The sequence below is a fragment of the Phyllosticta capitalensis genome (assembly GCF_038381095.1).
Source record: "Phyllosticta capitalensis strain CBS 128856 chromosome Unknown BKA78scaffold_6, whole genome shotgun sequence".
In the NCBI taxonomy this organism is placed as follows: domain Eukaryota; kingdom Fungi; phylum Ascomycota; class Dothideomycetes; order Botryosphaeriales; family Phyllostictaceae; genus Phyllosticta; species Phyllosticta capitalensis.
The window spans coordinates 1,269,704-1,294,179 of record NW_027117444.1 but is presented as its reverse complement, the minus strand read 5'-3'; the positions used below and the strand labels follow the sequence as shown (position 1 = coordinate 1,294,179).

At 55.5% G+C, this 24,476-nt stretch overlaps 7 protein-coding genes across 7 annotated transcripts; 1 reads left to right on the top strand and 6 right to left on the bottom strand.

Annotated features, from left to right (window-relative positions):
* Positions 1-739: 739 nt before the first annotated feature.
* BKA78DRAFT_151231 (uncharacterized protein) lies at positions 740-1,187 on the top strand. Its single transcript, XM_066882944.1, has one exon. It carries the CDS (start codon positions 804-806, stop codon positions 1,059-1,061), a length of 258 nt encoding a protein of 85 aa, XP_066743431.1. The 5' UTR covers positions 740-803; the 3' UTR covers positions 1,062-1,187.
* Positions 1,188-1,313: 126 nt separating this feature from the next.
* BKA78DRAFT_296447 (uncharacterized protein) lies at positions 1,314-3,287 on the bottom strand (the record flags this gene model as incomplete). The annotated part of the gene is made up of 2 exons (XM_066886622.1): positions 1,314-1,988; positions 2,037-3,287. The coding sequence occupies 2 exons, from the start codon at positions 3,285-3,287 to the stop codon at positions 1,314-1,316; spliced, it is 1,926 nt and encodes a 641-aa protein (XP_066743430.1).
* Positions 3,288-5,402: 2,115 nt separating this feature from the next.
* BKA78DRAFT_353648 (uncharacterized protein) lies at positions 5,403-6,976 on the bottom strand (the record flags this gene model as incomplete). The annotated part of the gene is made up of 3 exons (XM_066891596.1): positions 5,403-6,516; positions 6,568-6,652; positions 6,712-6,976. The coding sequence occupies 3 exons, from the start codon at positions 6,974-6,976 to the stop codon at positions 5,403-5,405; spliced, it is 1,464 nt and encodes a 487-aa protein (XP_066743429.1).
* A 4,301-nt stretch (positions 6,977-11,277) lies between these two features.
* Positions 11,278-14,596, bottom strand: BKA78DRAFT_151194 (armadillo-type protein). Its single transcript, XM_066882943.1, has 9 exons — positions 14,448-14,596; positions 14,333-14,391; positions 13,450-14,253; positions 12,749-13,377; positions 12,485-12,701; positions 12,104-12,436; positions 11,704-12,056; positions 11,499-11,656; positions 11,278-11,413 (listed from the first exon to the last, which is right to left on the bottom strand). Exons 1-9 carry the CDS (start codon positions 14,485-14,487, stop codon positions 11,388-11,390), a joined length of 2,619 nt encoding a protein of 872 aa, XP_066743428.1. The 5' UTR covers positions 14,488-14,596; the 3' UTR covers positions 11,278-11,387.
* Positions 14,597-15,092: 496 nt separating this feature from the next.
* BKA78DRAFT_241383 (phosphatase 2C-like domain-containing protein) lies at positions 15,093-16,769 on the bottom strand (the record flags this gene model as incomplete). Its single annotated transcript, XM_066883919.1, has 1 exon — positions 15,093-16,769. A coding segment is annotated over one exon (1,677 nt), but the record flags the coding sequence as incomplete, so codon positions are not given.
* Positions 16,770-17,481: 712 nt separating this feature from the next.
* On the bottom strand, positions 17,482-18,352 carry BKA78DRAFT_151189 (uncharacterized protein). The gene has a single exon (XM_066882942.1). It carries the CDS (start codon positions 18,181-18,183, stop codon positions 17,635-17,637), a length of 549 nt encoding a protein of 182 aa, XP_066743426.1. The 5' UTR covers positions 18,184-18,352; the 3' UTR covers positions 17,482-17,634.
* Positions 18,353-20,872: 2,520 nt separating this feature from the next.
* Positions 20,873-21,418, bottom strand: BKA78DRAFT_316795 (uncharacterized protein). The gene has a single exon (XM_066888654.1). It carries the CDS (start codon positions 21,371-21,373, stop codon positions 20,915-20,917), a length of 459 nt encoding a protein of 152 aa, XP_066743425.1. The 5' UTR covers positions 21,374-21,418; the 3' UTR covers positions 20,873-20,914.
* Positions 21,419-24,476: the final 3,058 nt, after the last annotated feature.

Genomic DNA, 24,476 nt, shown 5'->3' with positions numbered 1-24,476 from the left:
GGTCGGCGCAACCCGCACCCGCAGGGGCTCTTCTGTTGTTGCCAAACGTCTGTGCGAGCAGTAATCCCACCCGCAGATCAGACAACACAGGAATTTGATTGCATCAAACGAGAGCCTCAATACTTTTGATTGACGCGGACGACGCGTCTAACGCCCTACGAGGCTGTGTTGTTGTTTGCTGGCAAGACTCTGCGGCTCCTAGCTCTTGATGACGACGTCATGCACCGTGCCGTCTGTTCCTCCCAAGTATTCGCAAAGCTCTTCTGCACTTGGTGATATTTCCGTCAGGCATCCTGTGCGCTCGAAAGACGTCGGCGTTTTCGGGAGAGAAAGAACGCCCTGCAATATACAAAATGAGCCGCGCTTACGACGCTTCCCGCGAGCTCGAAGCGCTTTGAGGTCCCGATAAGATAAGATTTGAGCCGAAACCGGGCCGTGCTGCCGTCGAGCAGATCATACCGGCACTTGAAGGGGCTTGGAGCCAGGAACTCTCCTGATTGCCGGTTCATGGGTTCTTGAAGTGGCTTGGTGCGGCTCCTGGTAGGGATTTGGAGACTGCTCGTTGAAGCCAAGAGAGAGAGTCGAGAGGGATTCAACCAATGAGCGTTTCAAAGCCTGCTCAATTAGGCGGCCCGACAACATTGAAAAGGACTGCAAAGGCATCCCGAGGCCGCTGTGGTGGTCGGATGGTTCCGTCTGGAGAAATGGCTCGATCGTTCGGATTTGGCAGAACTTCGGCAGTTTGAACACCTGTGAGAATGAGCAGTTGCACAGGATGACAGCACGTGGTGTGTAGAAGGAGCATGATAGGGATGCTTTGTTTCCTTGGTCAAGTGGTCAAGTTGAGTGCGGGTAGTCCCCGGAGTCCTCGTGGAGCTGGGGACGTGGAGACCTCTTGCTGTCAGAGAGGGATAGGGAGGAAGGCCATACCAATAAGTGAGTTACGGCAAGAGAAACTTCTTCCTAATCGCAGAAAGAGTTTCTTTTTACTGATATGGAAATGGGGAGGTTTCATGGTCGTAGTAGAGGAGCGAACGGGGAGCCCTCGTGCCATTGTGTAATTAAAGAAAGCGAGATGGCTCTTCCAGGTCATTGATCTGGAAAAGGTGTTCATGAGGAAGCTCGATGCGAACTCGTTCCCTAGATTCAGAAGAGAGGACGTTGATATACTTTTGTCTTGGTGTGCTGTGTCCATGCGAATATCATCGGACTCCGATGATATTCTCGTATCCCCGAGCAACACTGGTAAATGCGGCAGCAGGACGACAAAGACGCTAAAATATATTTTGGCGGACTACGTGTGAGTAATTAGTTCACTTCTGAGCTTCTATCCGTCCCCTCGAAGAATCTCTGCTATGCGTGACCGGCGGGACCTGAAGAAAGCCCTCGGATTTCCTCACTTCAACCTCACCAAGTTCGAGGTCCGACCCGCTCATCGTCGAGGAGCCCGAGGAGTGCAAGGGCACTTGCAGAAGGTGAGATGTTGATGTGATGGACGCGCCAGACGATGCCCGTCGTCTGCCGCGTTCTTCAGAGGCGCCCTCTGCTGAGTCCAGTTGATCGAGTGCTGCAATGAACCCGTCCCTGATATCTCTTTGGTACCACCAAGCGATGTAGCAGCATACTGTCATGAAGGCAGTCGCCACGGCACCAATCTCGACCCAGTTCTTGCTCGAATGTCTTTGCGCCGCCGTGTCGCTTGCCACGTCCACGTAGGCAGTGTCAAGCCTCAGCCATTCTGTGGCATGGACATAGCAGAGACAGTTTCGATAAGTGCCGACAATCTGCATTGTTGTCGAACCGAGTGCTACGAACGCTGAAAGGGCGAAAACGATCCAGCGTGCAATCCGCAAGACCCAGTACAGGGGTCCGCGGTTGGGCGTGATTCTTTTCAGTGAAACGAGAATCAGTTGAGCTACTAAGCACATTGCGTAGCAGAAGAAGGACAGTGAGCGACAGCCTAGTCCGACAGGTGGTGTATTGTATGCCTGTTACATGGTCAGTACAAGAATTCGCACTCTGGATGTATGACTTACTACCACGCCACCTGCAATTGGCGGAAGGGAGATGAGGATAAACGTGGGAACGGCAATCTTAAAGAGGAAGCCCCAATTGGTGATAGTCATGTGCTTCTCAAAGCCTTGGATGTGTCCAAGCCATGGCGCCGTTTGTTTAGTCCATTTCTCCTTGTTTTTACCGCGACTGCGCAGAGCAACTGGCTGGTACCGGTTTTCGTACATCTTTGTCAGACCGAAGGCTTCCGCGGCTGGCGATCCAAGGAAATGCGATCTTCCTTTGATGAAGCTGGCAACGGTGGGAGCTCGACGCAGTATGAATTCGTTCTCATCTAGACCCGTGAGGATAGAAGCAGCTGCTGGACTGTTGGCAGCAAGCAGACATCCGGAGGCAATGGCGATGTGAACGCAAAGCATCCACATGACACCAAAGGCGATGCTCTCTGCGGCGTTGTCGTCTGACGGTTGGTTTCTGATATCCAAGATGTTGTAGATGAAAGATCCAAGAAAGTAGACGACCGGCGCGCCTACGGCTGTTCCATAAGGTGTTTGTACATTCATGAGACCCCTGATTTTTGTCTTCATCTCTGATAGCGGATAGGTCCTCAATGCCTGCAGTATTTCCCCTTTCGGATTGATGCCTCCAACTTTTTTCAGGTTCCCTGAAACAACCGTGACGAGCAGATCGAGTCGAGCGTCGAGATTGAGAAGCTTCATGCTTTTCTCTGTGCGCAAGAATTTCACCATGCGGTGGTCGAGAAGTCCTTCGTGGAGTGCGCCTACAAGCATTTCCGATGCCGAGGCCGTCAAAACAAGGATCCATCCAAGAGTATCAACGAATACACATGCCATGACGACAAGCGACCAACCGAACGAGACCACATACGATAACAAGCGGGTGTGAGGCTTAGATGGATTAATATCAAACGGAGGGAGGTATTCGAACTGGATTGTCCTAGGGATTTGCCCCGAGAAAATGATAGAGGGCAGAAGAAACTGCACTAGTGGTGCAGCCCACTCATCCGGCTGATCGGCCTTGGAAAGTCCGATTCCAGGACAGTTATCGCGGCAGAATGTATAGTTGATATAGAGATTTCCGGCTGGCGCAAGACCATCCAGATATTTTTGTCCACATGTAGCATCGGAGACGTTGGAGTTGAAGATGTGCAGAAACGCACTCTGTTTCTTTGCGGCCTCGCAACATGTCGCATCACTGTAGGCGGACGACAGTGGCACAAGCGCTAGGAGGCACCACCAGGCTAGTCTTGCCATTCGGAAAGTCCAGAAGGGTGTGGTCGATCACGTGGCGTAATGTTGTGGATCTAATGAACTTCGTTGGATTATTCTCCCCGGTAGTGATCAGGACGGTCCAGTCGCAGGCGCAAACGCTGTAGGTGGTTTTCGAAAGCGGTAGTACTCGAATAAATGTTAGAACGGTGGTCGCGCGTCGACGGCGACAAGGCTGATGGGGTTCTAAATAGCACTTCGCTGCCTGTAGCTTTCTGAACTGTCTTGCTCTCGGGGTCCGGCCTCTTCAAGCACCTCAGCCTCAAGGTCGACACCAGAGCCAGTCGCAGTATCCGTTCGTCAACCGAGTGACAAGAATCTGCGCCGCCCTACTCGTAATCTGGGGGCTTTGGTGGGTCTCTTCCGCCTAGGCTTCCGCCACAGCATCTGGAAAAGACGTCCCCTTGCGGCTGGTCATCTTTATCTTGTCAGCGCAGCTCGCGTGCACTCTACGAGCTGCAGTTCCGAGAGCGCCACGGTGGTACAACCAAGAAGACCCCCAAGTTTAACAGCATCCTGAAACAGTTTAGCAAGGCTCTACACCAGAGCACCAAAGTACGGCCCGACCCAAGTAGCATGAAGAAGATTTCGAGCTGAATTGGTAACGCTGATGCTTCAAGCTTGACTGGCGATCATCTGTCTTGCAACTCAGCCTCGCGGTGTTGAGCCTCGTGCCGAACCCACGAGGAGGTCGGAATCCGCCTATCAAATGGCGGGGCTGCATGGCTGCGAGAAACGCTCAATTTGTACTCAGTCCAAGAATTTGAGGCGGTGGGACGTCCAATGGCAAGTGCCGGCCTGCCGTTCTGGCGCTCTGGAGGAGCGGCCAAGCGAGGCGACTCACATCGCATGATGCTGCGTCTGATAAGGACGAGGCAGGCTGAAGTGTGGCAAAGGCCCCCAAAACTTCTCAGCTCAGAAGCTTGCATCTTTTTGGTCTCCTTCCAAGCTGGCCGTCAGTTTTGTCGCAAGATAGGATGACAACTGCGCCCATCATGGGCCAGAGAGCCGCAATCATCAGGCCATGCTGGAGCCTGCGTGCTGTTATGCGGTGATGGTTAATGGTGACGCAGAATGAGCGGTGATCCCGAAGCTATGCGGGCAGCGGATCGAAAAGAAGTCACTTCCTGTTGGTTGGAGGTATTGCTGATGGGATGCAGGTCCTCAGATGTTGGGTCGAAGTGGTGTCGTCGCATTTTCGGCAGGGCTACGCGTGCCCAAAACCGGCCTAGTCATGTTTGGTAGGACCCTCGGACGCACTTGCCTGTCCCTCCAACGTCTTCAATCCAACGGATCCCTCAGAACCACCAGCGAGAAAGCGCGACATCGATACCAGCTGGGAGCCATCAGCTGCAGTGAAAGTCCAATGTCGAGCGCAGAAACTCGATCCGACACAATCTTCTCGTCGAAGACGTTCCAGAACGCAAAGTCCGTCCGAGATTTTCTGCACGTTCTTCAGTCATCTGCATCTTCAAGACCCGACGCAAACGCCGTGGCACACTCCGTGGGGAAACGCAAGGGCGAACGAGCAGAGATCTCAATGCCTCGCGATGGCTAGAAGCTGGATGTTTCTAGCTTTGCTAGTAATTTGATCGAAATGGGGACAAATATTCAGGCGCCGTGGAAGAAATGAGGTGGTATGGGTGACGGGAGCTCTGCTGCTGACTCGTGCCGAATTGTCACCTAATTTTTGCCTCAAGCCTCGTCCAAGGCAAACTTCAAGGCCACCTTTGCGCAGTGCTCAGTTTACGAGTCGGGCAAAGTCCGGTCAGTACCTCCAAGTTTTGCGTCACCATCACTCAGTTCGCAAAGATAAGTCGGATTTGTTCATCAAGAGGTAGATTACCATTGGGGTGTCTACTACTCAAGGAGCGTATTAACTATGGTAAGGAAGGAAGCACCTATTAACACCGAGAGTTGATATCCTTTTGAATGACCGATTATACCAGAGGAGGAAATCTAGTCGATCCACATTCGCACCTCCCATTGTGAGCTCAGACTCTGTCGTGTGATGATGAAAACCAACCTCTGCCGTCCATTCATTAGATCGACCAATTAATCCAATCCTATTCGCTTCTTTCCACCTCACCCGACCCTCGCTCAATGTTGGCAGTCGCCGTTCGCGTCGCGCTTGCATTTCATACTGCTGTCATCTTTCTTCTCTTCCTCCGGCGCCTTTTGCATCAACCTCGTCCGGCCAACGAAGCCCTTGCACTCCTCCGGGGTGCCGCAGCTCATGTGCTCGCCCTTGGTGGTGTCGTACTTCTGCGTGCTGGCCTCGGGGGCGTTCTCCTGCTTCTTGGCCTCCTCGGAACTCGATGCGCCGTAGCCGTACTTGGTCTCTTGCTCGTACTTGAGCTTAATATCCAATTCATATGAAGTCTTCGACTCGTAGTAGGCCTTCTTCTCGCTTTCGTTCATGTTGTCGACCTTCTTCTTCTCCTCTTCTTCGGAGCATGGCACGTACTTGCACTTCTCGCCGCAAGTAGTAGAGGCAGTGGTGCCGCTGCCGCCGCCACTCTCAGTCTTCTTCTCCTCTTCAGGCTTGGGCTTCTTCTCCTCGGTGTAGTCAGTGGGCTTGTAGCCGCTTCCTCCACCGCTCGACTGCTCGGTCTTCTTCTCCTCTTCCGTTGGCTTCTTCTCAGTGTAGTCGGTGGGCTTATAGTTGTTACTACTGCCACCACCGCTCGTGCTCTCAGTCTTCTTCTTCTCCTCTTCCGTAGGCTTCTTCTCGGTGTAGTCGGTGGGCTTGTAGCCGCCGCTGCTGCTGCCACCACCGCCACCGCTGCTCGTCTTCTCGGTCTTCTTCTTCGTAGCCTCCTCCTTGCCGTAGCTGCCACCAGACTGGGAAGTCTCGGATGAAGGCGGCTTGTTCTCAACGGTCTTGCCGCAAGGACTTGGCTGGAGAACATAAGCTTGCGAAAGGGCGCCGGTGAGTTGATCAATGTCGACGAAGCCGACGGCGCTGGAGGATGCGGGACCACGAGTGACGTGCAGTACGAGGTCGACAAGCATCAGGAAGTCACCGCCTGCCGAGCACTGGGAGACGAAGACAGCGAGCAGGTTGTGCTCGTAGACGGCCTTGGTGTCAATCGGGCCATACCAGAGCCAGGGGATGTTGGTACCGCCGGCGTTTCCAGCGAATGACACACTGCTGTGTGCAAGTGCGGTCATACCAGCCTCCTCGAGATACACTGAGCCGTAGAAATCACCCCTGTAGCTGGTTAGTGCGAGTCCTCGGAGAATGCCGATTTTAACGACTCACTGGAGGAGATTGAGTTGAATCTGAGCTTCAGTCTTGAAGCCAACCTCAATGTGACAGCTGGCGTCATCGCTGGGTTGTCCGTCCTCTTCAAGAAGAGTGTCAGTTTTCATCTCGTGACTCAATTCCTCAAAAGGCAAGACTTACGCAGAATCGCCTTCAAATCCTTGATAGATACGTTGAATGAACTCGTCTCAGGGCAGAACTCTCCAGTCAAGCTGCCGTCGGGGCATCCATCACCGAAGTAAGAAAGGCTGGTGATCGTGAGGCCAGATGCTGTCGGAATGCCTGGGCCAAGGTCGATGTTAGCGGCCGCGGCCAACGCGTCCGCTTCAGCCTCTGCCTTTGCAATGGGTTTAGCGAGCGCGGCGCCAACAGCCAAGAGGGCTGTGAAAATCCGGGTAGTGGACATGGCGAATGGAATGATAGTGGTGTAAGGAGGTGCCCGTGCTGAGAACAAGAAGGGGGAACATGACGGGCTAAATAGTCGGACGTCAGCGGTTGCGATCTGCCCCCCCCTCAACAAAAGGCAATCTAGAGACGCCAAAAGACTCTCGCTCCAAGATGGCCATACTCCTCCACGGTACGGCACGGCCACCAGAGCCGTCGTGCCATCACACACATCTGGACGATTCATGGCCGGCCGGCCCCCAGGACGACCCGACGGCTGAAGCTTGCTTGTACAGAAGCCTGTTTTCCGTATTCTGCATACGGCGCCGCCATGGCGAGGATTGAGTCGACAACAATGGGTTCCGGGGCCTGGCTGGGTGGACCTCTCCGCGTTGCTCCGGACCAATTCCTGCCTCGAAGACTGCGGAGTGTTCGACTCGGTTGGTCGAGTATGAGGATGTCGAGCCAAGCGGCACGACGGCGTTTAGGCTTTGGAGTGCCAAAGCATGCGGCGAACAAGGTCGGATGGGCCTGGAAATGAACCGTTCGTGTGGGATAGCTTGGCTTGTGGTTGTTTTGCGCATTTTTCAAGGTTTGCGAAGTTGCTGTTCCTGGAACTAAAAAAAGGCACGTCGGGGTGCTGCTGCATGGTCAGGGGTGGAGGCGCGAGCCGCTCCGCCCTCTCCCGAACGACTCCTCTCCGCGCTCCACCATACGGATGCGCTTGCGGAGAACGGTAGAGGCGGCCACCGAAAATCTCCGTCATGCTCTTTGGAATCACACCAGTCACTCGTCAATGGCCTCTCTGTTGTCGAGGAGATGAGCCACACCTCTGCAGTCGTCGAAATTCCACTCCAGCCACATCGCCACCAAATTTACCTTTGAGTCACTTGATCACTTCAACACCACTGCGCCATACGTACCCAAAAGTCTTGACCAGCAGTCAGATTCTGCACCGGTTGGGCAAGAGAGGCATCTGAGATGCACAACAGAAATAGAATCCGGCACGCTCCGCAGTTTGGCCGGTCTCGAGAGAGTGAGTTCACCATGTTACCAAGATTGGGGTTGGTCGTCTCGGACCACTCAGGCAACAACACGCCCGCACCCTCTTCGCCAAAAAACCTAAGTTTTTCGGGTCGATGACCTGCAGAACCAATGATCTGGCTCCATGCGCTGCCCCATTCAGGCTAGTTGGGTCGATCCAATGCAGCCAAGCGCGACCCTCGTCCAGCTTCTGCCATACTTTATCCAAACGGGTCGGAAGTCTAAACATGCCTGTGCTAAGAAAATCAACAACGCTGGCCATGAAGTAGGTCACGAACAGGCCCGTCGGCTTTCTCTTTTCTTCTCCACCTTTGAACACGAGATGTGTTGCCCCCCGGCCAGAGACCGCCGGTACGAGTGTCATGGCGGGAGCTTGTTGGCAGAGACGGGCACAACGCATGCCGTTTTCGAGGACGAGGCTTGAGTAAACAAACCTTTTTCTCCAGTGCACTTGAGCCGCACGTTTTGTGGTCCCCGTGGCTGTGTTGGGCTGAGTTGTCGATTCATTCCAGAAAATTCGGATCGCTGGTCCCTCTAATCGCGAAAGTCAGCCCTGTGCCATGCGGGCTGTCAACGGTTGCAACAGGAAAGGACGTCTCTGAGTGAACTGAAGACGACGCGAAAATGTCGGCCAGACCGAGCGACTTCGAAGCATCCTTCTGGGCCGTCTCGTGGGCTTGAATCGTCGGTGCCCAACCTGGTGGTTGAGCAGACGCACCTAGCCTTCCCCTCGAGCACAATAACCTTCTTCCGCCCACATCAGGCGAACTGTCTGGTCTTCGCCTCCTGCATGGTCTTGTTGCCCCAGACGAAAACAACCACCCTCGTTTCTTCCTCGTCGGTCTCAGAATATCCACCTCCCCGTGCCTGAAGGCCTTGCATAATCGCACGCAAAATACGGCACCGCCTCTTTTAGACATTCCAAGGCAGGTAACAAGCACGCAGACAAGCAAGACAGCCAAGACGGGGCGAAGAGAGGGCAGCTGAGAGTGACACCAGCCAACACGGTAGAAAAACCTCTTTTACCTTATGCGAAGCCAAACTTTGCATTCCAAAATAAATGCTTAGCGCTGCAGCTCGCCTATGGGAACGCTCGTCCCTTGTCGCCGAGAGAAGTTTGAACGGCATTTGCAGCATGCAACACCGAGTGACCAGACGACAGCACTGTAGGCGAGAAGGCGGTGTTCAGTCACCAGACCGGAAAACTGTTGTCGGCTGTGTCTTTTCGCGTGCCGCGCTGGTCGACTCCCTGTATGATCATCATCACCACCGCGGTCCCCCGCCGACTCACGCACATACCGTTTCTTGTTTGTTTTTTCGTCTGAGTTGCTCTCCGTTTTTCCTGGTCGATCTGAGATGGTCCCCTCTCCATCGTCATGACAAGCGCCGCTGCCCCTTCCAACGTCCCTGCCCATTGCTCACGTCGCCGCGTCTCATGGCGCGCAGCGCGGCGATACGGTACGGAGCGATGCGCCAGTTTCAGATGGAGCAAGGCTTGAGACGCGGGAAAGAGCGTCTGTCAGTCTGTTCAACCGCGCATCTGACATCGCGCCACTCTCTCGCCTAGGAAAACACGGGGCGATGTGTTGAGGATGTGCCGAATGGAAAGAAAAAGAAAATAGGTAAGTAATGCAACATCACAATAGATCAATAAACTAGTGAAGGATAAACATACCATGCATGCATAGTTGGAAGAATGGCCGTCATGTCGTCATGTGTCGTCGTGTCATGGGCCACGATGGACACACCCCTCCTCCTCCATAGCGGACGGCATGGGAGGGCTTGGACAAGACCAACCCTCTTTTGCTCACCAGCCAACCACCGTCGTCCGTTGCCAAATTTACGTAACGGGTAGGTTGTGCCGTGAGAGGCAACTGTAAGGCACGCCGGTCAAGGGGATAGAAATAAGAAGCCGGCACGGTGCCTCCCTCCCCTGTGCTGATCAATCAATATTGCTGTGTCGGCTGCTTGTCCCGAAGAAAACCTTGCCTGGCTGAGGGTAGTGGGTATGAGTGCTCCTTCGAGCGCAGTGTTCTAGCCGCAACTAGTATTTTGATGCTCCCCCTGGTTGACTGGCGGCTGCGGGCTGACGGTTGGCGGGCCCCGCAAAGGCCTGATGTGGGCGGATGGCGTGCTCTCAACAATTTGATCAAACTGAGCGTTGGCTGTCCTGCTGTCCGACATGTTGTGATGAGTATCGTCAGCTCAGTCGGTCCAAATGTCGTTGGTGAAATGCATGGCATTCTTCGCTAACCCTTCTATCGCCTGGCGCTATGCCACCTTGCTCACCTTTTCTCCAACTGCAACCGCTGAGAATGAAAAGCAGCAGGCCAGCCAGCTCGGGGGAATACAAACAGAACGATTGCAAGCCTGTTTTTCTAGCAGGCAAGTGTGTAAGCTTGACGACAAGGGGAGAAAGAAAAACGAAGTAATGTAATGGGGACCTCCAGGTGTAAATCACATAACACATGGTTCAACTATCTTTTCAGGCCGTTGCTGACGTGAAGCCGTTGTTTGCGAGTTGAGTCGAATAAGCCACTGAGCCACTTCCACCGCCATGATCAGGCTCGTGGTCAATTCCCTCCTCGTGCTTTCCATCGGATACATAAAGTGCAAAGTGAAAGACAAGCCAACGTCACAACACTTGGAGCGGGGCGACACATGTGACATCATTCGTGAGGGACAATGTAAGTGTAAATGATTTGATGGGAGACGAGGCGACTGAGTTACTATATGTGTGACTGGTGCCGGGTTTTGAGAAGAGGGAGAAACTGGGAAAATGCAAGCATGGGGGTGGGAATCATGATAGTAACCGAGTGCTCGCCAACGACTAAAACAGCGGAATGGAGGGGTGGGGGAGACAGAGGAATCAAACTCTTTGCGATGGAGCTAGACTCTCTCTTTACATGAACTCAGGGCATACATGACTTCTTGCTATGAGGTGTATGTGGTGTTCATTAAGGCGTGATGGGAGTAGGGGATTTGACGTGTATGGTGTGTTTGGGGCGAGGGTGGTGGTGGGTATTGGTGTTGCCGAGGGGTGGTTTGGTGCCCGTTGGAAGAACTGGTCGCTTCTTCGCTTGAAAAAGTTCTTCTTGTCCGCGCCAGGGGCGGGCTCCAGGGTGCAATGGAGTCGACGTGGAGCTTGATGGGCCACTCGCAGCGGCCATCTACCAGGGGGAGGTATGTGGAAGTTCTCACTTCCAACTCTTGTCCGGCGCCTCACCGTGTTTGGGTTCCCGCGGTCGTCGACGACACACTTGTCTCGATATCTGGAGACCTAGGATAGGCAGTCGTGTTGATTCGCAGTTCGGTTGCACGTCAGGCCACCACGAGGGCACTCTGAGTGTGACCCTCAAACGAGAGCTCTAGTCTTTCTTGGTATCCATTCAAGACATTTGGCCTGCAGCACCGCCTGATGCAACTCGTATTAGCAACAGCCAATTTGGCAGGCAAGACACGATTATGCTTTTCAAATTCCCATTCGGGAGATTACTTACCAATTTGGCGCTTAATTTGCTCGCGTGCCCAGCGGGCCGTCTCGATAGTCCGGCTCGAAAAGTCACGGTTGGACCTCGTCTCCTTGGCCATGGCCATGATCCACTCAGCACGGAAAAGCTCGGCGAATTCGCCTTCGGGGAAGGTGTCCGCGAGGTCGCTTCGTAAAGTCAGTAAAATTGCTTCCAAGAGAACGCAAGAACTTACCCAATGACACCCATGGACGAGCGCATCAGAGCCTCAGTACGGTTCGGGTCAGTCTGGACGGTGTGCAACAGCGAGAAAATGGCCTCAACGTAAGGAACAAGCTGGCTCTGCTTGCCGCCGGCCTTCATGGCGACAATCGCACCATCCCAAGCGTCCATGATACCCTCACGAAGCGAGACGACGTAGTCAAGCATCTCAAAGGAAGTCTCAGAGGTGAGGGTGACCTGGGCAGCCTGAACAAGGACCTGGGCAACGACACTGAGGTATGTCTCGAAGGCTCCGTTGATTGCCTGCGCAATATCGCCAAAGCACTGCAAGATCGCTGGCTTGAATCGGTTGCCAAGGGTAGGGCTCTATTCATGGTCAGAATCGCCTTGAAAAATTTCCATGGCAAACTTACGCGCAGGTTGTTCAAGAGGTAGTTCATAAAGGCATCGCAGTAGGGTTGGACCTTCTCGTTCAGAGCACGCGTAACGTCACTGACGAGACCGATAGCCATAGCGCAAATCGCAGGCTCCTCTTGGTTGCCAAGGGCGTTGTACAGGTAGGGAGCAAATGCCTCCATGTACTTGATGAAATCTTCCTCAAGCGCGTTGGCAAGGGATCCAATTGCCGCGAGAACAGCGTCGGGAACGCTCGACTTGTTTCCAGCACTCTGGAGCAGCGACAGGAGAACCTGCATGATGCGGTCGGCCTGGGGCTTGATTTCGGCCTCGAGCCTTTGGACAATAGCCTGCACGACGTCAGCTACTCGTCACGTGACTTGGTCGACATCTCTTACCATGACAACGCTGACCAAGCTCGTTTGCATCTCCTCCAAGGTCATCTTGTCCTCGACGCTCACGACTTGTTGCTGGAGCGGAATGGTCTTCTCAAGACGCTCGAGGATGACGTTCGAAAGGTGGCCAACCATGTTGAGGCTGTCGTTGGCGGAGTTCATGATGAAGGAGTTGAGCACCTCGTAGGCGGCGGTGCGCAGCTGGTTGTCGGCATCGGCGCTGGAAGATGTTAGCATTGGGTCACGATGGCCATGGATGATTCTTACCGCTCAGTAACTTGCAGCAAGTGCGTGACGCTGGCCTGGAAGTGAGGCGAGAGCGGGTTGCTCGTGCAGCCAGGGTTACCGGCGAAGCGGTCTGCCAGGTTCATCAACGCCCAGCAGCAAGAAGAGGCCATCTTGGGGTGGCTGGCCAGGCCAGCAAAGAGCGAAGAGATGAGGGGCTGCAGGTGCGTCGAAGGGTCAATCGACTCGGAGCAAGTCTCGCAAATGCGGCCAAGGGCGTAGGCGGTCGAATCCCGAACGTGGATCTCAGGATCCTCCATCATACCCACGAGCACAGGAAGAGCCTGCTTGACCAAGGGGTCGAGCATCTTCTCCTCGGGACCCTCCATGATAGCGCCGAAGGCACTAACTGCGGCGTCACGGAAGTGCCAGTCCTCGGCGCGAAGGTTCTTCTCCACAAAGGCAAGCACGGGGGGAACGACGGCGCTGCCGACGCACTGAGCCCACAGCTGCAAGCACTGGTAAGCGGCACGCGAGATGTTGTACTCGTTGTCGTCGGCATCCTCGTCCTGCTTGGTGAGCAGCTCGAGGAGAACGGGCACGACTTCTTGGGTGGCGACGCGGGCAAAGTTGAAGTACTCGCGCAGCTCCGTAGATCCCTCGGCGTTGGCCTGACGAAAAGTTAGCCTGTCAAAAGTTGGGGACCCCATCCTGTAGATGGGGTTGTCTAGATTTTCCTGTACCTGCTGGTTGTCGTCCTCTATCGAGATTTCCTCCTCGCAGACTGTGCACCAGAACTCAACGGCGAGCTTGGCAACGTCCTCCTCCTCGCTCTTCATGCCCTGGATGGTCAGGCCAAAGAGAGCCTTCTCCATGTAGAAGCTCATCTTGTCGTAGTAGAGACCCATAACCCTGTTCAAGCAGCCATAGGCATTTTGCTGGATACGGGTATCGGGGTCCTGCGTGTCCTCGCAAATGACTTGCATAATGTAGTTGCGCTCTCCCTCGTTGTCAAAGTTGGTGCGGACGAATTCGAGCGAGTCGCTGAGCGCGGAAATGGCCTTGTTGCGGACATTGGGGTTGGGCTCTTCCTTGCGCGCACCCTGAACGACGGCGGTCAAAATGGCATTGGAGTGGTGCGCCAGAGCTTCCCGGAGCTCTCCATCGTCGGTGTTGCAAATGAAACCAATGGCAGTCAATGATGCTTCCTTTTGGTGGTCCGCGCCCTTGCCAACGTTCTCCACCAAGGTGGGCATCAGCTCCGGCCACATGTTTTGCGGGATTTCAATGGCGGCAATGGCAGCAATGAATTGCGCCGCTGAAGCTCCTGCACGGGCATCGCTCGAGGAAAGGGTGCTCAGCGCGAGGTTCTTGACATTTACTCTGACGGGCTCGGGCTGGCTCAGCCATCTTGCCTGGACTTCCCGTAACCTGGTGTACTCGCGCGCGGTGAAGGAGTTTTTCAAAGCGAGGGCGGCGGCGGTTCGGATGTGAGGTTGCGCCTGTTCATTTGCGAGTTCTGTGGCGAGAGTGGAGAGGTAGCCCGACTGTTCAGTTCGAGTCAGCAAATTTCGCCCGAAAGCTGCGGGGCGCCGTGCTCCAAGAGGCCAGCGTGGGAAAACTCACGAAGTCGGCCTCGGAGGCCTGGGTAAGCTGCTGCTCGGCATTCGAACGGATGGCAGCATCTGAGGAGAAGTGTCAGCGGGCAGCGTGCGGGTGCAGGGTCGGGGTGGGCATGTACCTGGAGACAAGGTCCCCTCAAGCACCTGGTTGACGTTCATGGTCGCGTGAGGAGCTAGTACCAGTGTCTATTGGCGGGGAACAAGGTGCAGCGGAAGCGGTAGCTGGCCAGAGAGAGGCGCTGCAGTGGGGTGTTGAGTTTTGAGGCTCTGCGACGGCGGTTGCGTAGCTACTCGGCCAAGCGAGGAAGTAAGTTGACAAAACACGTGAAAGGAAGCCTGGACGGGAGTTTTTTGACGGCTTGACAGGCCCCGCACGGATGGCTCGCGAGGTTTTTCCGATGGGATTGAGTTGGGCTGTGAGGCGAGAGGAAGACCGAGACGATGAGTTGAAGCTCGAGCTGGCTCTGGTGGCGGAAACAAGGGAAGGCAGTGGAATGATTGCGGTGCGAGCAGAGAGGGACAAGAGTGCGAGAGCGTCAAGACGAGAGAGGGAAACAGCCCAGCGACTGGAGGCCGCAGAGGGGCAGCAAGCCGACCAACACCCAATCGCAGCCCTTGGTTACGGTACCGTACATGAGCTAAGCTACGCTTACAACGTAAACCAAAAATACGCCCTCTACATGTAGTTACCTACTCTGAGCCCTACCGCTTCCTGTTCCTGAATCCACCCCCGCACATTACGCCATCCATATCCTTCTTCTTCTTCACCTCCGGCCCTTGCGCGGGTCTTCCGCCTCCTTCTTCCTCCAGTCTCTCAATTCCTTTGTCCCCAGACTGCCCAATCCTCCTTCGCTGCGCCGCTCCCACCCGCCTAGCCGCACGACCAGTCCAGTCGCATTGTCGGCATCGCGCGATGTCTCCGTCGCGAAGCTCACCAGGTCTCGAGACGCTTGCTCCGGCGTGCGTGCCTCTTTGACAATGTCCACAATCTCCTGGTCACTGAGCGGGCCCGACACTCCGTCTGACACCATGACCATGAACGAGTATTCCGCAGGGCTCAGCTCAATGCGCCGAATCTCAGGCTCAGCCGACACGCCTACTCTTTTGGACGCCATGTCGCCAAATGCCCGTGTATTGGCAAGACCAGTGATACGCTCTTCGCCAAACGAATCAGTGACAAACGTCGCTGCGTATCGCCGCAATCGTTCAGCTTCCGACGGCAACGAGGGGTGGTGGTTTGACGTCAATGGCACAGCGCGGCCAGTCGCCGTCTCACAGAGCAGAATGCGCGTGTCTCCCACATGCGCCGTAACGATTGTGCAGTGGGAGCTTGGACCCCAGTATGGAGCAGGAGATGCCGTCGAAATCATGGCCAGGCTCGCAGTGCTTCCTCCCTTGAAGCGCTTCGGTCCGCCGATTCTCTTGTTGACCGCTGATGGTCGATCCAGAATATCCTGCTCGTTGATGGCGCGGTCCGATGACACTGGATCCTCTTCACCTTTGTTGACCTGGGCAGATACGAAATCAAAATCGGCCTTGAGAAAGGCCCAGGTAAGGACCGTCTCAATTCCCACGCCTTCACCGCCCGTCTGCGCGAGGCTGTGTCCTTTGCCCCCGGCAGACGTCGAGAAGAAGTCTGGCTTGAAACGCTTAAAGTATCCGCCCACCAGTTGCTTCCATGAAATGATGAGGCTTCGCTCCAGTTCCTCCGCCTTTTGAACATTTCCAGGCTGGGCTATCGGATCCGCGCCGTCTATGGCGGGATCTCCGTCTTTGCTTGCGCTCGGCGGCTTCTCGCCGGCACTCGCGTCTGGTATTTCGGTAGGTTTGCTGTCCGAGGGCGTATGTGTGTTGATAGCCTCGAGGCTCTCTTTGTTCCTTCGTGATTCGTATGTCTGTACAGGCAAGGGGTCGTCGTTCTTGCCGCCTTTGTGCAAACTGCTCTTGAGTTCGAATTTTTTGGCGGCGTCTTCCAGGTACTCGTGCAACCGTTCGCGCAGAAAGTCGCTGCATTCGCTTCCTCCGTGGCCGTCAAAGACGGAAAAATAAAACACTTGAGGGTCTCCCGTCGCAGTGTCCGACGCGTTGCCGCCAGACTTGTCTCTGGCGCTCGTGGTCAAGGAGAGGGGAGGTCTCTTCGCAAAGGCGGGTATCTCTATGGTGCCAGCTTGAAATGCATCTTCGTTGTAAGGTCTTGTGCCTCTCGACAAGGTGACGCCAAAATGGTGCTTTGCGCTCTTGAGAGGGATTCGCACGACGGTCATCTCACGCTGCACCCCGAGGGGCGACACAGCCGCGGGAGATCTGTCGCTATCGCTGACATTGTGAGGTATCGACTTGTCCCGGGGGAGCTTGTGGCCGGGACCAACGGACGAACGCGAGTCCGGATGGAGCGAAGACGAGGGAAGGTGAGTGACAAAGTAATCGTGAAAAAGGCGGCGATGAGGACGGAGGAGTATGGAGGAGGACGAGGAGGACGAGAGCGATGTTACTGTTGAGCGGCGCCGGCCAGGAATGGTGGTGGCTCTAGGGATGCGGATTGGTATCGTCCACATAGTTTATCTTGGGTCGAGGGCTGCATGATGGCTAGAGCCGGGAGACCCAAAACGGCGGGGTTATCGCATGCATCCAAGGCCAAGCAGCTGATGATGTTGAGGGATGATGTTGACAGTGCTCTGGGCGGGTGGAGCGTTGAATCAAGCTGCACACCAGCGGAAATAGGGAGGCTAATCCCGACCCGGTCACTCGCTCAAAGCCTCAATTGCCCTCCAACGTCCTCATGCTGCCCCACTTCCTCCCCCCGCGATTTGCGCCAGCCAAAATCTATCACGCCATCTGACTGCCTGAGAATTGTATCGTCGAATCCAGCCTCGTCACCATGTGTTCTTTGCCTGTAGACGACAGACCCGACAGCGTCGCTATCCAAACAAAACACCAACAAAAGCTCGCTCCTCCGGCCGTGTCGAGCGTCGTTGATCGTGAAGCGCAGCGTATAAGCATCACGTCATGAAAATCTCAGCGCTGAGATTGGACCACCGCCAGCCAGACCGCTCAGAGGCCCACGAGCCTCCCCCGCCTCCGACGGCACAGCAAAGGGGACAACAAGTGGAGGAGGACGGGGCAAACGCAAATGCTGGCGACCTCTACAACCTGTGTGTCGCCCAGCATCAGCAGACAAAAACAATGGAACCACCGCCTCTGCCGTGGTCTGATGTCTGTCAATTGAATTGTCCAACGACTCCCGAAATCGGCTTCGCTGCCAGGGTCCTCGAGTCATCGGAGGAGGTCGTGCCATGTCGTTGTCGCCTAACCTCTCTGCTTTTTGCCGGAGGAGCTGTCGACGGCAGTCGTCTTTCTCACGGAAGGATCCTCTTGCAGTAATCCGGCTGCTTTGCGACCCTTGAGCCGCCACCGCCCCCCATCGCTTCCCGAAGACTGACGCCGCCCTGCGTTTCTCAAGACTTCGGAATGCGTTTTGACCTGCTTGGATGACTGCTCCCTGAGCTTCGACGTTGACTGCCCTTCTCCAACCTTGTATGTATAGTCGAGAAGGTCTCCAGACCCTCGGATCGACGCCGTCCCTGCTCCCAGTAAAGGTACTTTGCGCTTTGATAGGCGGAGGACCGCATGATTCTCTCCAGCTTGCCCGCCACGGTGGGTGATGAAAGAGATTGCCAATCTAAGAATCTTCGTCTCCAAGTTAAGAATATGTAGAGACGTGGAGTGCTCAAGCGTTTGCTGCTTTAGACATGGAGAGAATTCTTCTCTCTGGATGGATAGCCACAAGGCGTATTTAAGCGCTTCTGTCTGCGTGCATGACAACTGGAAGCTGGGCTCAAGTTGAATATCTTTCATCGCCCACAGTGCCGCTCCATCTGTGACTGGCCATGTGCTCTCCACACGGTCTACCAAACGTAGCAATGTCCACAAGCTCCAGCAATTCAATAGAAAGCCAAAGTGGTAACTAAACAGTTGGACCTTGCACTTGCACCCTACCGATTGCTCCGTTTCCAGCGAATGGCAGCTGTAATCGTTCAAGAACTTGGCTGGGCTATATACAATGTAGAAATTTTTTTTAGGAGGCAATGTCGGTCACCTAGTGCTACTAGTCAGTACCAGCACATACTAGAAAACAATGTCATGGGCGCACATTGAATTGTTTGTTCTCTCTCGTCGTTCAGCCAAGATACGTATCCACCCAAGGCAATGTGACGATGAGCCAAAAAAAGAAAAAAGTGAATTCAAGAGCTTTTTGAAGTTATTTCACGACATTATGTACATTCATGCTAAAAAAAACCCTCAAAGAATCTGGTAAAGTCATCGGACGGCTCCATTGGTTCAACCGCTTTCAACGACGTCGAAACTCTCCCTGGAGAGACTGATTTCCTACTTACTGCTCACTATTCGCTACTAATGTCAGTGGGGTTACTCCAGTAGACTGAAAAAATATATATATCTACGGTCTCGTTGGTAGTGTGGTTGTGCAGAATCCAGAAGAAAAAAGCACAACAACACCGAGCCTCGAAACACAAACCCTGTGTCTAGATACTGATGATTGGAGAATTTCCACAACAAGCAATATGGCTGGGTCAACAACAGCCAGACGAACGACATCTTGCGGCAAGAATGTTAAAAAACGAGGTTGGCTCATCTGCGACTTTTATTCACTCCGCTGCCGATTGTGCAATTTTCCATCATCTCACTGTTGAGACGGCATTTGCCATGAGGAAAAAGAAGCGCGTGCTGACTTGGGCCCTTCGCACTTGGATGAGCTTGTGCTGAGGAAAGGGAGAGGTGGGAAGCATGGACGGCATGAGGTTTCTGCAGATTGTGATGGCGTACCCAAGTGAGAACTGGGAAGCGTCGTTCCTGCCGTCGTCCTGACGGTTTTCCCGCCGCAGACTTCTTTGAATGGTGGGCCAAAACGACCACAAAAGCTTCTGTCGCTTGCACCAGAATGTGTCGGAGTTTGACAAGATTTCTTAGGATTGGTCTCTTCTTACTTCGCCAACTTCGCCAACTGGCTCGCTACGTGTTCTCGCATCGTTGCTCTCTCCTTTTTACCACGCTCGCAATGAGTTACGACCTCCCTGCTCTCTTCTCCGCCCAACATTGTATCTTGTTCTTGCTCTCACGCTTTCTCAATCCCAACTCCACCTTCATGATTCAGCCTTTCACTCAGCGCTCAGCTCTGAGTAGAGACTGTGGATATCCATTTTGTTTTCCCCTGCGGCGTTGAGGCCGACAATGAAGCACGGAAATGTCAAGAGATCAAAAAGTCGACCTTTTGGCCGACAACCATACAAAAGAAATGGTAGAAGACAACAGGAGAAAGAAAAAGGTAGAAAATTCAAAAACAGAACAAAACCCGCAAAAAACCGTCACAACAGCTATACAAAACCCCGTCACGCCACCGCACCCTCCCACTTCCGCCACACGGCCTCCATACCCGCCATCAAATCGCCCTCTCTTCCCAGGTCCCTCACACCCGCAACCGGCGGACTCAAACTCGCGCGGCGGAACGGCTCGCCGTGCCGCTGCGAACCGGGCAAGTCAAAATGGCCGCTCGACGCATCGACCGTGAAGGGGCAGGTGGAGCCGGGGTCGAGGCGGCTGACGAAGGGCGCGGCGGCGGCGGGCGTCGGCGACGAGGTGGTGTGGGCGTGCGAGGGCGGGCGGGGAGACGCTGTGGTGGAGGATAGAGGCGCCGAGTTGGCGTGTGAGTGGGTCTGCGAGGTGCGGTGGGAGGAGGGATTGGAGGGGAGCGGGGAGGGCGTTTGCGGGAGGGATTGCGGGATTGAGGGGAGGAGGGAGAGGGACGGTTTGGGTGCTGGTTGGGCGTGTGGGAAGGAGGAGGAGGGTGATTTGCTCGGCATGGAGAAGGGGAGGTGTGGCGAGGAGGCCGACGAGGCCGAGGACGACGGCGGTGGCGGCTGGTAAGATAGCGATGATGATTGCGACCGCGAGTGGGGCGTCGATTGCGGAGGGGTGTGAGAGAAGGAGAGGCCGGAGGACGATGAAGTCGTGTGGTGATGGCCATGGTAGCGGGTTGACGCCGTCGTCTGCGGTTTCACGTCGCCAGCCTCGTCCTCGGTGTCGTCCAAGTCGTCGACATCCAAGACTCCAACCGCTTTGCCCGGACCGCCGACTCCTCGTACCGCACCACCCGCCGCAACAGCGCGGCCAAAGCCCACGTCCTCCGGCCGCTTGCCTGGCGTGAAAAGCTCCGTGCCCAGCAGCAGCAACGCCGGCATCACAGCTGCCTGCACGGTGCGCGTGCTCCCGTCTCGCCTGACGCCGCCGATTCCCCTATCGTCGCTTGCACGTCCGCTGCTGGGACCACGGCCGCGGTTCTCGCTGATGGAGCGGCGGCCGCGGCTCGCGGACCGAGAACCAGGAGCAGTGGTTGGTTTGTTTTGACGCGCGGCAGTATCTACGCTTGTACGCCTCCATGAGAACCCACTGACCCCAGAGGAGCTGCCGCTCTGGAATGGACCGTCGCTACCAGCGCGCCGACTATTCTGGAACGACGCCCGCGCCTCACGAGCCGCCAGCGACGAGAACGACGTCCGTCGGGGCGGCTGCTTCATTCCCGCTCCAGTGGGCGGCACGGTAGCGGCCTTGGGTGGAGACGGGTGCGATTGCGAAGCCGTGGGGGTGGCAGGCTGCGGGTCCGACCTCTTCTTCGGCAAGAGAAGGGACGTAGAAGACTGCGAATCGCGTGGATTGGCGCGGATCGTGGAGTCAGTCCCGGTAGTGGAAACGGACGTGGTCGACATGGGAGTTTGCGGAAGGGGAGTTTGCGGTGTCGGCGTCGCTCGGCAACTGCTCGAAGGCGTTGTACGCGTAGTCGAGATTCCCGAGTCTGAAGGCTGTGGAGGGTCGGCAAAGGGAACGGTAGCTCCGGCGACAAGCGGACGCGGTCGAGATGGCGATGCGGGCGTGCTGGCACGGCGGCGGCGGAGGTGAAGAGGAAGTGGAGGCCATGGTTTGTTGAGATTAGACCCAGGCGACGTGGGAGAGGTGAGAGTCGTGGTCGAGGCATTCGCGCTTAGAGGTGGGAATGCCTCAGTGTTCGAAATGGGAGAAGAATTGGGAGAAGGTTTGGATGAATCCGAGGGAGGAGAAGGCTTTCTTGGACTAGAATGAAGCGAAGTGGTTGATCCAGGGGAAGGTCGTGGAGTGGCACTGTTACTGCGGCCTCGTCGTCCATTCGAGCGATCACGTCTCCTGTCGAGTTCGCATCCGTTTCCCAATTCCCTCCTGCTCTTACCACGTCCGCTAGGGCTCGGACTCTCATCGCTGTAACCGTTGACGACGCTGCTGGACACTGCTCCAGTGACAATTCCTGGATTCGCGGTGCAAGACCCTCCCACTGGCGATCCCGGAGCCTGTCTTGTTGCTCGAAGCCCATTGCTCCATCCACTGGGACTCCAACCGTTGCCGCTGGTCCATCCGGCCGTCCATCCTCCAGTCAAACTACCCAGGCGGCCTACCGAAGCTGACGGAGAGGAGCTTCCGCCACCTCCACCGGTCAGGGAGAACCCACGAGGGCGCAAACGCCTGCCACCTCCACTGGTAAGAGAAGTGGTTGACGACGACGCAGCATTGATGCCAGTGGCGGCATATGGTACAGATGGCATCATTGTTCGACCAGGTGTGTCTGGAGCATCGGGGACGATGGCACTCCTCCCAGAGATGTTGAGCGGTTCTGGTTGCATTGTATGAAGGGTCGGGTTGCTGTCGGGCTCAACTGTGAAACCCGTCGGGCTCGTCATGACAGCGGCGGCGGCGGCAGCAGCAGCGGTCGAACTGTTCATATCTCGTCCACTGATCGTGGATGGCGTGGTAGCCGCCGTGTTTGCACTGCTGCTACGCGTATGAGATCGTGAAAATACGCTAGCCTGTCCACGGCTACTAGTGCTGGTCGAGGGCGTGATGGTGCCGGTGGCTGGGGCAATATTCGGAGCAGCGTTGCGGTTGCTCGAAAAGAAACTCGAGCTTCGGTTCACAGAGGTCGAAGTCTTGTCGCGGTGGGACGTCGAAGACGATGGCTTTGGAGCAGGGGACATGGCATTTTGACCTGAAATTGCATTGTATCCCGTGGCCAAACTCCAACGCTTGCGGTGGCCTTTCTTAGGCGAGGTCTCGGGGCCAGCTCGAGTATCTGACTTTGTTGGAATTTCGGGTGTGTTTCCGCCTCTGGCATCGTGGGAAATCTGTCCTGTCTCGTATTCATCTTGCTGTCGCATCTGAGCAGCCTTCTTTGCTTCAACCTCTCCTAAGCTTTTGCTGGTAGACAACGGCTTGGTCGAAGGCTGAGGCTCTCCCTTGCTGCTCTTTGAGCCCGCAGACCTTCCCCATGATGAGCGAGACGAATGATTCCGACTACTGCGAAATCCAAACAAACTCCGACTGCGTGAACGGTCGCTCCATGCCACCTTGCCAGAAGGATCCTTTGGAGAAAGCTCGACATTCTTGGAAGGCGGCGAAGTTCTTGAGTCCTTTGGTACGGTCGACAGTTGAGTCTGAGCTCGAGATGGAACAGGCGCAGGGCGGCTTGGCTGAAGAAGGGGGATAGGGGGTGCCGGTATGCGATGATGCCCAGGGGTTTGGGCGGGTCTTCTGGCTGCGGTGTTCGAAGCGGGGGATGGAGAACCGTCGACGGAAGGCGAATAGGACGTGGGAGCGGTCGAGGCCTCTGACGGTGACGGAGGGGAAGTACCAAAGTTCGTGCCAGTATCAGTGGCCGGTGAGGATGCTGAGGAGTTGTATGGTGGGAACTGATTGGTGTTCTCCAGTCTGTTCATGTAGTGATGCTGCTGGCGACGGGGCGGCGTCACCGCGTTTGCAGCTACAGAGGTCGCCATTTGGACCGTGGTGTGGTGACAGCAAACAACGATTGGTATAGAAAAGGATGCAAAGGCTACAAAATGTTGATATCAGAGCACCAGGCAGGACCAAAACCAGAGATTGATCGACAGGATGAATATTGGAGGACCGACTCTGGGCGCACTCATCCAATGGGCAAAGGCAATAAATTTCTTTTCTGCGGACCGAGCAAAGAGCCAGAAAGAAGGTTGAACGGCGTGCTGTTGTGTTTCGACACAGAAGCGGAGGCTGTCTGAAATTAATAGAGCCAACCAACGAGCTGTCGCAGCGGATACACCATGTAAACGTCAAACGCAGCATCCGAAATAGTGACAAGGTGACTTAGCGACTGCACCACCGCCCGACGCGCTCATGCTGTCCCTGTTCGTAGTCGGTGACCAAAGACACGTCCACAGCATGGTCGGCCCTCCACGACAAAGTGCGCTGCTTTGCTGCACGCTTTCTCCGGACGTGAGCGACGACGCGCATTGCTGCGTCAGCACTAGTTGTGCTCAAAGTTGCTGCTTCGAGCACGGCAAAACGATCGAGAGATGGAGTGCCAATCTCAAAGAACCAGCATCCCTCCTCTTGCTTGTCGTGGTCATCCCTTCAACGAGCCTGACTTGACTGACGGGAGCCGGTCCGCCGTGAGCCCAACGCTACACCATTGACGCGCCACCACGCCCAAGACTAGTCCAAAATGCCGTGCATAGTGGATGCATTGCATCGATAGTGGCGTGCCAGCCAGCTCACCGTGTGTTCTGCCCTTTGCCGGTCGCTGGTCGCACAGCACGCGTCATTGCATGGCGTCGGGGTCGACGAGGTGTCATTTTGGGCGCGAGTGGAGGCGAACAGAGTTACCTGGTTGACCCCAGACGGGCTTGTCAAGAGGCGTGAGAGTCAGCAACGAACTTGACTCTGTCCCCAACGACGACTCGGCGACTGGCAGGATTCAGGAACGGACTGGGGGTTGCGATCGGGGGCGTGTCGTGTCGCGTAAGGCTGACGCTTCCCGGAGCTGCGGGTGCCTGCGCCCAGCGTGACAACTGAAACACGTCTACGCCGTTGATCGCCCAACACCACTCGCGTTGCCGTGATACACGTTCGTCCGCCCAAAAATCCAGCGCTGGCACTAGCCGCCGCCGTCTCACGTCCCCTCCACAACACCATTGGTGCAACGGTCAAGCCTTTTGTTTGTCCTATCAACAACTGCTCGCCCTATGTCGGCACGGCACGTCGATGAAACATCATGGCACAGGGGAAAAAGGAAACATGCA

Excerpts from the sequence above, each read along its gene's own strand:
- BKA78DRAFT_151194 (XM_066882943.1), bottom strand. The coding sequence starts at position 14,487 with ATGAACGTCAACCAGGTGCTTGAGGGGACCTTGTCTCCAG. Across the intron at positions 12,702-12,748 it reads TTGCTGCAAGTTACTGAGCG|CGCCGATGCCGACAACCAGC; the intron begins GTAAGAATCATC and ends AACATCTTCCAG. Across the intron at positions 12,057-12,103 it reads ACCTCTTGAACAACCTGCGC|AGCCCTACCCTTGGCAACCG; the intron begins GTAAGTTTGCCA and ends GACCATGAATAG.
- BKA78DRAFT_316795 (XM_066888654.1), bottom strand. The coding sequence starts at position 21,373 with ATGCCTCGACCACGACTCTCACCTCTCCCACGTCGCCTGGGTCTAATC.
- BKA78DRAFT_151231 (XM_066882944.1), top strand. The coding sequence starts at position 804 with ATGATAGGGATGCTTTGTTTCCTTGGTCAAGTGGTCAAGTTGAGTGCG.
- BKA78DRAFT_151189 (XM_066882942.1), bottom strand. The coding sequence starts at position 18,183 with ATGAAAGATATTCAACTTGAGCCCAGCTTCCAGTTGTCATGCACGCAG.